The sequence below is a fragment of the Cebidichthys violaceus genome, unplaced genomic scaffold (genome assembly GCF_023349555.1).
Source record: "Cebidichthys violaceus isolate CVI_PGR_0920_01 unplaced genomic scaffold, fCebVio1.0.p SCAF_6, whole genome shotgun sequence".
NCBI lineage: Eukaryota > Metazoa > Chordata > Actinopteri > Perciformes > Stichaeidae > Cebidichthys > Cebidichthys violaceus.
Genome location: NW_027176816.1, coordinates 15,622,014 through 15,634,099, shown reverse-complemented (window position 1 = coordinate 15,634,099; position 12,086 = coordinate 15,622,014). Strand labels below are relative to the sequence as shown.

Here is a 12,086-nt window from a genome sequence, read left to right as displayed (position 1 = left end):
TTAATATACGCGATAATAATGCGATAATAACACGATAACGCAATAATAATGCGATAATAACATGTTAACTTGCCCCGCCCTAATATATTGTGTGTGTGTGTGTGTGTGTGTGTGTGTGTGTGTGTGTGTGAGTGAGTGAGAGAGACCTCAGTAAGTCTGCAACTTGCATAAGTCGCCTTAGTTAAACAAAAGTTAGCCCGCTAAAACGATTGCAGCTACGTTGAGTTGAATGGGAATGTCAGATCCACTCCTATGATATTTTTATGATACACACATACTTGTTAGTACATGCATTCATTGCCAGTTCATCGTTTAGGTCGTTGGCTCTCTGATGACCGTCTCTTCTTTGTCTGTCCACAGTGGACTGTTGGGACGGTCAGGATGGTGAGCCCATCGTCCACCACGGCTACACCCTCACCTCCAAGATCCTCTTCAAAGACGTCATCGAGACCATCAACAAGTACGCCTTCGTCAAGAACGAGTACGTTTACACACACACACACACACACACACACACACACACACACACACACACACACGCGCACACAGTTAATATTGTCTTCCATTTATTTATTTTATTCACTTTCAGTCAGTCAGTGTGTGTGTGTGCGTGTGTCTGTGGCCTCCCCAGCAGTATATAGACGTGTACGCTGTCAGTACACATGGCAGCGTTGCATCACACAGGCTGTTGGATTGTAAAATGCGTTAAATGAGGCTTGGAATAGAATTGCTGGGTTGGATGGGTTTAATACGTCTCAAAGCTTCTTTACATCTGAAACATACAGTATTAGGGTGCACCAGGTCTGGTTTTAAAGGTGGTACACAGTGAGAGCTACTGTAGATGTTTTTTAGTAGAGTTTGTTGTCTCTAGTGTGCAGCTAGTTTATTTATTTATATAGGGTTATTTATATATATATATATATATATATATATATATATTGTACCTTTTATTTGATAGAGACAGACACGAAACATACTAACCTTTGATGTTGCCTTATATTGCATGAGTCTTAAAGAGCTAGAGAGATAGCAGAGATAATGCAGCAGTATAATACATATTCAGTACAGGGTGTGTAACCTATTCAATAATTAAAACATGAATCAATTTAATATGTAACGTACATCTCAACCTAAATTAGTCCATATCAATGGCTCTTAAAACCACTTGTTCTCAGACACATTTTCCCTAACATTGCATGAACTACTAAAACAAACAAGATGGGTATTTAGGGTCTACTGCTACTCGAGCAACTCAACAGCTATATTTAGAACCAGCTGCTACTCTTCCAGCTCTTTAGGGAGGACCCATTCCACATAACTGCTGCTGGATAGAAAAACATGTTCTTTCACATACACCTTTTGAATCTGACTACTGTGGGCGTCACTACCCCAAGAAAAATAATTACATATATATTTGGGCACCACATCATTGACAATCATGTGAACAGTACACATTATAATACATGTGCATTTAATACAATACACTCTCTCCTCCAGTCTAAACTACTTGATAAAATGAGCAGGGAGAATAGTTTAAGACTCAACCTTTCTGAGAGGTCTCAAGCTTCTTTTTTTCAAGATCTAAGGAGCATTGTCATAGTAGGAGTCAGGAGGGGAGAACAAAGAATATAGTTCATTTAATCATCATCCTCCTCCTGCGGGTCTTATAATGCAGGTAAGGGAGGTGTGGGTGGAGGTGAACGGTTCCCTGCAGCTCCCTAGCTCCGTATCTCTCTTCACCATCGCTGTATTTGAAGATGTGGCCGACACATACATGCAAACTCAGTCTTCATTTTGATCTCAGCCACACTCCTGTTAAGTTTTCTGACTGCACCTTGATCGGTTGTGACCATAGACTATATAAGAAGTGGACGTAGTCATCGTGACGTCAACCGTTGGTTTGCTGCAGTTTTTAAACCTTGAGTTCGGTGATTTCGCCGTCGCCATCTTGGAATAGTTTTTTCCACAACCAAAGAACGGCAGTTATTATATTTGGAATGCGGAGGAGTGATGAAGAGACACCGTATACATCTCTGGTAGCGACAGCTACCTGTCAATCACAGTAAGCCCGCCCTAAAGCATACTCTGCTTTATGGTCTGTTTGACTCTAAATGGACCATAATTTACTAAATGAACATCATGCTGTATTGTTTCTTGCAGACATGTGTGGGAGGTGTGTGGATGAATGCATTCACGACATTCATGTCACCGTGATGTCAACATGCACAATAAACACATTGTGAAAGACAGCAACATGTTTTTGTTTTTTTTAATTATTTTTTATTGGTGCCCTTTGTGTTCAGTTCAATAAAAGGAAAAAAGTGAAAGCAGCAGAAAGGCGTAACTGAGTACACTTTAATATCACAATATAGTTGATGTTCAACAACATTATCACATATTTTCCTAATATCGTGAAGCCCTAGTTCAGTGACACATTAATCTTCTATTGCAGCTTTGTCCCATTCACAGCGCGTTGTTGAGCCTGTATGTGTCAACGACTCGAAACGTGTCACTCAAAGACCTCTTACGTGATAAACTGGGTTGGGGTCTGCTGTCTGTGAAGTCCATAGCATATGACTTCATACACAGACAGATCTACACTCCTGTAAGCCAACGTAAAAATCCTACTCACACCTGTGAGAAGTGAAAGAGCGCACACACACACACACACACACACACACACACACACACACACACCACCCTACCCTCCCCCTCCTCACAGAATCTGCATCAGAAGGTGTTAATCTCATCCACATGCAGAGTCTGGAGGATGCAGAGAAAAATCTCTATTTTTAGATTCCGTCTCAAGTAAAATGAAGGAGCAACGCTCTCTTTCTTTGCCTGTTCATCCTCCCTGTGTATTTTTATGAAAACATACTTGTGGACACTATATTCCACAGATAATTGGCTTAAAGGAAATGTGGTGAAAGACTGCATTCAACATCAAAGAAATGATCAGATTTTCCGGGGCGGCGTATAAAAAGCGGGCTGACGGGGACAAAACTGGGACAAGAAGCTCCCGTCTGACCGAGATAGGCCATGGTGACATGTGAATGAAGAGTCTGTGACAGCCGCAGCCAGAGGCTTTATGTTGTCTGTCTGTCCATCCGGTCCATTCTCTCAAATAGGAAATCTCATGCCTCATCGTTTGGAGGGAATTTTCTTCAAATTTTGAACACACGTTCACTTGTTGGTCAAAGGTCACTGTGACTCAATATTATATTTTCATCTACAGATAAAAGTGCATAGTGCAAAGTGATACCAGCACTGAAGCGTCATTGTTGGAGCACGGAAGTGTTCTCTTGCAGAGGACCTTTGAGGTGTCCTCAACAAGAAGAAGTGGATTTGTATTTGCCTCTACACCAAAGACTTGGTCCCGAGATGTTTAGCTATAGGAACATTTGGATCAACTAGAATAAAAGCTTTAAAGACTGTCATGCCATCATTTTAGCAGTGAAAGTTTTAGTGTCATTGCTAGAGAAATACATTTCTCTTAAAAAGAAAAAAAATGTATATAAGATTATGGAACATAAATGGAAAATTAGATTCATTACAATAACATCATTTACATTTACATACTGTAAATGTAAATATTGATTATCTGTAGATCTGGTAGACAAGCAAGCATTAGGCCCGATCCGACAGAAGCGAGTTTCTACAGGCGTGGCCACTTTAACAAACGCCTTGGAATAGCGATCGGGTAAGTGTGGTGCACCTGTGGAGCAAATGGGATTAAAAATGGAAACAAGCAGTTGTTGGGTTCTTACCATAGCTATGCTATTGGATGAGAAGGGGTGGAAAAAGCTGTTAAAAAAGCAGAGGTTTGGGTTTTGAGACAGGAAGTGGTAAAGTTGTAATGCCCGCCTCTTGTTTGATTTGATTGGGCCCTGTGTGACGTCGACAAGAGGTATGATTCTGTCGGCTGTGCGGAAACGCTTAGAGAGTATTTTAACTTTTATGGTCGTCTAAGAAACTCGAAACAAGAGGGTAGCGCATGCCAGGAGCACCGTTTTATAGGAAAACAATGTTTTTACTGGTCACAGGTTTCTAGCTGATCGAGGCCGCAATGTGTGACTGAAATTGCAGTCTTCCATATTGAAAGATTTTACATGTCAGTGAGGATATTCATAAAACATCAAAAGGCGAAAAAGGAGCTCGTAACTGAGTTAGAACAACTACCAACAAGACTAGTCTACAGCGGCTCTCTGAGGCTACACTTGAGCTAACATGCTTACTACTAAACACAAAGTACAGCTGAAGTCAGGAGGATTCATCTTCTGAGAACCATGCATGTGTCATTAACTTCCATGTGGAGGGTGAGCATCATGTTGTGTTTGAATGTAAATACAAAAATACACTTGCAAAAGTACATTTTAAAATGTCCATCGGTGTTTAAGTACATTTTTTTTAAGCCAGTCAATGTCAATTGGGTTCCTTCTTAAGGAATATTTTACCTTTGTTCAAGTAATTTATGTTGTATTGTATTTCAGCCCTGTGGAATTGTTATGTCGTAATTGTACTGCACAGTGCATGTTGTCTGTACTCATGGTTGAGACAATAAACATAACTTTAATGGTGACTTTGATGAATGCTAAACTGCTGCAGATAAAACCATGTCCTCTTGTCCTTCCTGATCTTACGGCCCCGTATATTGTGTGATTATCTCTCAGCTACCCTGTCATCCTCTCCATCGAGAACCACTGCAGTGTCCCCCAGCAAAAAAAGATGGCCCAGTACCTGACAGAGATCCTGGGAGACAAACTGGACCTGTCCAACATCAAAGCCGACGAGTCTGGACGGCTGCCGTCGCCGGCGACACTCAAGGGCAAGATCCTCGTCAAGGTAGAGTCAGAGTTGAAGCGTAAAGCCTCAGAAACACAATTTGGATGTTTGAAAAGTGACTTACTCTCAGGTGCCAGTCCTCGGGCGAATATTTCAGCTTGCCGTTTTATCATCTGAAGGTTGAACCTCACAGAGCAGACTTCAAAGGCAGGAGATAGCAGGCTGACTGAAGCGATGTGATTAGAAAGTGTTTGAATATGACATGTTTGGGAGAAGAGAATGAAAAACAAAACGTAGCGTGTTGGACGGAATAAAAAGTGTTTAACTGCAGACTGGCTCGATATATCTGTGCATGCTGATCTGTGTTGTCACAAAAGCAATATCTGAGTCCAGCTGACCACAGATAATGTTAAAGGCTGCTTAGGAGCAGTTCTTGATAGTCAGCTTCACTTCATACAAATGTTGCTACGCTCATTTATTTTGCCTTCAATTGATGCGGGTTGCTCTGAGTCAGGTTGCAGTCTTTTTTGTTAAAGTATTGGTTGTCTCGTTCCTACAAACGCAGTGGAAACATGTTGATGTGTTGTAGTAAACATCCTTGTTGCAATGTAATGTCACATCTGATGTCACGATCAACAGCACTGCTGGAAACCCTGTAAAGTACCTGCACCTTGCATTTAGTACCGCCTGCTGAAAAGTTCCCACTTTTGGTTCCAGGAGCTCGTCCCACTACTCTACTACTAAGTTCCTGGGACAAAAATTGATGACAAAAAAATCTTATATTTTGATTGTGTAGGATTTGGGGAATCCAAAAAGATTCCCGGGCAAGAACGGGCAAACCAAACGTTTTTACGTTTAAGTGGCAGTTTGAATTTGATGGCGTGAATGCACCTCAAGGCCACCGTAGATTCTTCTTCATGCTTGGGTTATTCAATTGGTTGCATTCTGAGACCTCATCACTAGATGCCACTAAACCCTGCTCCTTTAAAGCTTTTTATAGCTATGTAAATATATAGAAGAACCCCCAACTTATTTGGATCCTTCCAATTACGTAACGGAAAACAGTTGTTCTCAGTGTACACAGTTTGCCACCAAATGTACCTTAAAATGACCCCAGAAGTGTTATGTGTTCATTGTGAAAGCTCATAGCTGATGTAAACCATCTGTCCAGCTTGGCACTGTTTAAACCATTAAAGCAAAGTTGGTTTCACACACGGCATAAACCAACAGAGGCATGTGGATGAGCGACGGCAGCAGCCCTCTGTTAGCAGGGGAGGCAACAGTATTGAGGTTAATCAGGCTTTATTGATGCCAGCTGCCTTCGCTAAAGAGAAGGCATCTCGCCAGTACCTCGCACCGTAAGGACTGCTCTGCCAGCTGTTAGGCGCTGCTACCTGTGAGTATACTCAGCAGAGTGTTAGCGATGGCACCAATGTGGACGCACTGTGAGGACAGTATCGGACCGTATCAGCCACTAAATCCTCTGGACTTTAAGAGGATAGATGACGCCAAGACAACCATAAAAAGAAGGGGATTACAGTATTAACACTGATCGCATTAAAAATATTTCCTTGATGGATAAATAGACACTTTGATATACTTATGTATACCATTGTCTAACCAATAATATGGCATTGAAAACACACAGCCCACACAACAAGCAGAGCAGGGTTGGCAGCGAAATGCACCACATGCTATTGTTTTAATACCCAAAATCAGATATATGAGACAGAGCACTGAAAACAGCGCCATCCGTACACTACTCCCTACACTACTCCGTGCACTACTCTGTGCACTACCCTGTACACTACCCCATGCACTACTCTGTGCACTACCCTGTACACTACCCCATGCACTACTCCGTGCACTACCCTGTGCACTATTCTGCGCACTACTTTGTGCACTACCCTGTGCACTACCCCGTACACTACTCCCTACACTACCCCGTGCACTACTCTGTGCACTACCCCATACACTACCCTGTGCACTACTTCGTGCACTACCCCGTGCACTACTCCGTGCACTACTCCGTGCACTACTCTGTGCACTACCCCATACACTACCCCGTGCACTACTCTGTGCACTACCCCATACACTACCCCGTACACTACCCTGTGCACTATTCTGTGCACTACCCCATACGCTACCCCGTGCACTACTCCCTACACTACTCTGTGCACTACTCCCTACACTACTCCCTACACTACTCCCTGCACTACTCTGTACACTACTCTGTGCACTACCCCATACGCTACCCCGTGCACTACTCCCTACACTACTCTGTGCACTACTCCCTACACTACTCCCTACACTACTCCCTGCACTACTCTGTACACTACTCTGTGCACTATCCCATACACTACCCTGTACACTACCACGTACACTACCCCGTACACTACTCCATGCACTACTCTGTGCACTACCCCACACACTACTCCGTGCACTACTCCATGCACTACTCTGTGCACTACCCTGTGCACTACCCCATGCACTACCCCGTGCACTACTCTGTGCACTACTCTGTGCACTACTCCCTACACTACTCTGTGCACTACTCTGTGCACTATCCCATACACCACCCTGTACACTACCGCGTACACTACCCCGTACACTACTCCATGCACTACTCTGTGCACTACCCCGCACACTACTCCGTGCACTACTCCATCCACTACTCTGTGCACTACCCTGCACACTACTCTGCACACTACTCCGTGCACTACTCCATGCACTACTCTGCACACTCCAATTTTCAAACGCGTTTCTATATTCAGGATTTGCCTCCTCTAACCTCATTTTTCATGTTACAGCCACTGTTTATTATAATGCGAAGCTTTGCTGACTCATTCTTTTCTCCACCAGGGGAAGAAACTACCTCCCAACATTGATGAGAATGCAGAGGAGGGAGACGTTTCGGACGAGGATAGTGCTGATGAGATGGAGGATGACTGCAAGCTGATGAACGGAGATGTATGTACCTTGTTTGGTCTGTTCCTCTACTCTGCCACATGTATGTCTCCTATCTACCAGAGTTACTGGCAGGCTTTGTTCTATTGTCCAGCAGATGAAATGTGAATTGTGCGTGTATTTCCTGTTCTTGACTGTTCATGTTTAAACTGAGCTCTGGTGAGTGCTCTTCCTCTACTGTCTTATAGTGTATCTCCTATATTGCTATCCCTGCTGTTTGCTTCGGCCTCTTTCTTTCTGTGTGGCTATTTGTTCTCATTTCCTGCTCTTCTCTCTTCCTGTTTGTCCCTTCTTCTTCTTTTTCTTCTCTTCAATTGTTGCTCGCTTCTGTCAAAGTGGAAGGTACTGTATACAAAGCTCATCCTCCACCAACTCAAAAACCTCACCCAGTCATCTGCCATACTCTCCCATCCTACGAGTGAATGTTTAAAGTAATACTGTAGGCCCTTTGCTTTATTGCATATTGAAGATGCTCCACAACTTGTGGTGAATAAAGATTCTTTATCTGGAACCAAACATGCACATCGTTAGTGGTCTTGTAGGTCAGTTATGAGCAGTAAAATAACAATATTCAGCACTGTTGGTCCCAGCATTTTTGAAAACTAGCTACATCATGGCCAATGTTTCAAGTGGGATAGTCACATAGACTAAAATACATGAAATTAACCGATGAATGATGAAGATGAAGAACTTCTTTTCTATCTAATGTCATGTAATTGACTGAAAAACAGCCATGGAAGATGAGCAGCTGGTAGATGTTGCAGTTTGAAGGGATAGTTCTGATGTTTTGTAGTGTGGCTGTATGAGCTAAATCTCCATACTCGTATAAATACTCAGTGTATTACTACAATAGGAGAATCAGCACAGAAGCAAAGCAAAGTACTGCTGTGAATGTATTTCAGACACCTAGAAATGTCTATATCAGTTTAAGTGTACGCTATATTTAGAATATTTTCACAGCTTTACCTTGCAGTCAAACAGGCCTTTCTGTCGGGGACTGAAGCTGTTGTCTGTGCTCTCTTCAAAGCCACAAGAGTCCTTTGACAAAAGTAGTAATTTTACCTGACAGAACATGGGACTTGTGATCTACCGCTGCCTCTATCAGTAAGTTTGTTTGTTTTTGTGATTTTGGTGAATCTGAACTAACCCAATACCAACCAACATCACACAATAACAAACTAACCGAAAGAGGTAGCAATAGACCAGCAACTCCTGTGTTCTGTGAGGTAAAATTACTGTTTTTGTCAAAGGAGTCTGTGGCTCGAAAGAGAGCACAGGTAACAGCTTCAGTCCCCGTCTGAAAGGTCTGTCTGACTACAAGGTAAAGCTGTGAAAATATTCTAAATATAGCGTACGCTTGAACTGCTATAGATATTTTAGGTGTCTAAAGTACATCCACAGCAGTACATTGCTTTGCTCCCGTGCTGGTTCTCCTGTCTCAAGCTCCATCTACTGTAGTAATACACTGACTATGGAGAACAACCTCAAACAACCCCACTACAAAACCTCACAACTATCCCTTTAAGTTTGGCTCTGGTTATCAGTGCTGATTATGTGAGAGAACATTTTAACACGGACCAATGTGGTCAGTGGTTAACACATCAATGTTGTTGTAATTCTTAGTTTTTTATCCTATTGCAACTAATGATGCTTTGATGAGACATCTGTATGGCAGCATGTGTGGGCTTTTTGTTCACTTTACAGGACAGATGCACTCACAGAACTCTTTTAAGTACTGAGGCTTCAGGTGTCGTCCAGATTGTTTTCAAAACCAAATATTCAATTTCTTCCCAAATTGTATTTCTGTCTCTGAAACAACCAGATTTCTTACCTGAAAGCTCAAAGTAAGAACTATAATACACACTATATTGTGTGGAATCTGATCCGAACAAAACACTCTGCTCAGATTAAATGTAATGTTTATCAGTTCTATAAGAAATATGTAATCCCCCTGCATCATATCCATCTTATCAGATGGACAGCGACGACTGGAACTCGTTCTTCAGTAAGAAAATCTCCATATTGTTCCATTTTGACACATCTGCACCAAGTACTTAAAATAAGTCTTCATGGAGCATGTTGCCTGTGGGCTGATCACTGACTGAAGTGGTTTATAGCGACACTCTGCCACCATGTGGCTGAACTGAGCATGTGCATATTATTGTCAGCGAGGCATTGAGCGGTGATCTCTCGATAAGCACATACTTCATCTTTATAATGTGTATACCATCGTCATCAGTCTCTGTCATGCCCTCACATGTGGAAATTCTTACATTACTAGAAGGTCCATTCATCAACCAGCCAGGGAGGTTCTGCATTATGTCACACAATGCATTGCTTCATCTTTGCTTCCTTGTGAAATGTGAGTTCTGGTTGGATCCTGCATGATTTGTTTTTCTTCTTCTGGTCGGATCAGAGTGAGAGATCATCTTCCATACTTATCTTCTACAGTGTAGTACCTCAGATAAAGCCAGGCGACTCATTGCCTCACCTAGATTATACAAACACATCTTTTCTACCCTATCTTTGGTGATGTGCACAATGCAAATAGTTCTGTTTTTATTTGTCCAGCTTTTCAAATCCATAATTTCCAGTGTGACTGAAGGTTTGGCTCACTTGCTGTATTCTTCACTGTAAATACACTGAAATAGTTTGTCCAACTTCAATAATTTCTTTTTTAATCAATTCATCTTTTCATTATTTTATTTTCCAGTTATTGTTACGACTATTAACCATCAGAAAATAATAAAACATGTCTATCACAACCTCCAGAAAGACATCTTAAATCTTTGTATCTTGTTTTTGTTCAAACAACAGTTCAAAAAAGAGAAAAGTAGTACATTCTCACATTTTGAATAAACGAGAGCACAGGGAATGTTTGGCATTATTTATTGAAATAAATGATTGATAGATTGTAAAAATTGGTGCCAAGTACCTAACATACAGTAAGAATAAAAGTATAAGATCCTCCGTAGTCTTTGCTCACATAATGTTTCACATTAATGATTTTGAATTGCCCAAACCTATGGCCTTATGTTAGTATTATAAGACAGTTTTATCAAATGTAGTTGCATACTAAATAAAAATAAAATAAACTTCTTCAGTTGTGGAGCACACAAATTTAGTGAGAAATCAAAGCAGGTGAACTAAATAGTTTTCTCTCCTGTGTTTATGACTTAGGAACAGGTGAAGAGAAAGTTTAAGTAGGATGATCTTTCTTCTATGAAACAGGTGGAGAAAAAAAGGTTCAATCAGGTGATCGTCTTTTAAGTTACTTTTTTTTTTTTTTTCATGTGTGAAAACTGTTTTGGCGGGTGAAAAATATCGGACTTAAAGTGTTAATGTTTTCCCTAACGGCAGATTAACACCGGTTAAGGGTGTTTTAAGGGACATTTCTTGCCAAAAGATAGAAATAATAGTAATTTTTCATAACTGGCTAACACACAATATATGTATATGCATATTGTGAAACAATAAACTCACCTGAAGAAAACATGAATGTGTTTAGTCCTATTTAGAGCATGTTGTCGTGGTGCACTTCAGCCTCTTGTGGCCAAAATAAGTATACACAGAAAAAAATGATGCTGATATTCACCTGCCAAAATCTTTTTTTCTGTTTCACCTGTCACAGATTCAATAAATAGTTTAGATAAATGATCTGGGCATCACTTTTTTTCAACCGCCACAATTTTTCCTTCCACCGGTTTCATATGTTTTTAAGGAACTAAGTTAGATTAACTTGGCAAAAACCTTTTGTTCACCTGTTACTAAGTCATGAACACAGGAGAGAAAATAATTGTCTGTCAGTCTGTCACATGTCCAACCTATAAAATATCAAAATGTGCAATCACTCCCAGCAGACAGGGATTGTCATGTAATCATCTTTTATCATAATCCTCTGTGTAACTGTTCCCTCCTCCTCCAGACGTCAGCCAACAGGAAGCAGGTGGAGAACATGGCCAAGAAAAAGCTGGACAACCTGATGAAGGAGTCCAAGATCCGAGACCGAGAGGACCCGGACAGCTTCACCATCGCGGCCCTCCCTCCTGCTGGGAAGCCCACGGACAAGGTGAGCACGGACGGGGACTGAATATGAATATATTATATATATATATATATAATATATATAATATATATATATATATATATATGTATATATGTGTGTATATATATATATATATGTGTATATATATATATATATGTATATATGTGTGTATATATGTGTGTGTGTATATATATATATATATATATATATATATATATATATATATATATATATATATATATATATATATATATATATATATATATATATATATATATATATATATATATAT

General features: G+C 40.8%; 1 protein-coding gene across 1 annotated transcript in view; it reads left to right on the top strand.

Moving 5' to 3' along the window:
- Positions 1 to 12,086, top strand: part of plch2a (phospholipase C, eta 2a) — a 190,956-nt gene that overhangs the window by 160,533 nt on the left and 18,337 nt on the right. Inside the window, exons 9-12 of the mRNA XM_068732737.1 lie at positions 361 to 481; positions 4,671 to 4,842; positions 7,645 to 7,752; positions 11,675 to 11,818. Of these exons, the coding sequence (XP_068588838.1) occupies positions 361 to 481; positions 4,671 to 4,842; positions 7,645 to 7,752; positions 11,675 to 11,818 (545 nt within the window). The remainder of the gene's footprint in view (positions 1 to 360; positions 482 to 4,670; positions 4,843 to 7,644; positions 7,753 to 11,674; positions 11,819 to 12,086) is intronic.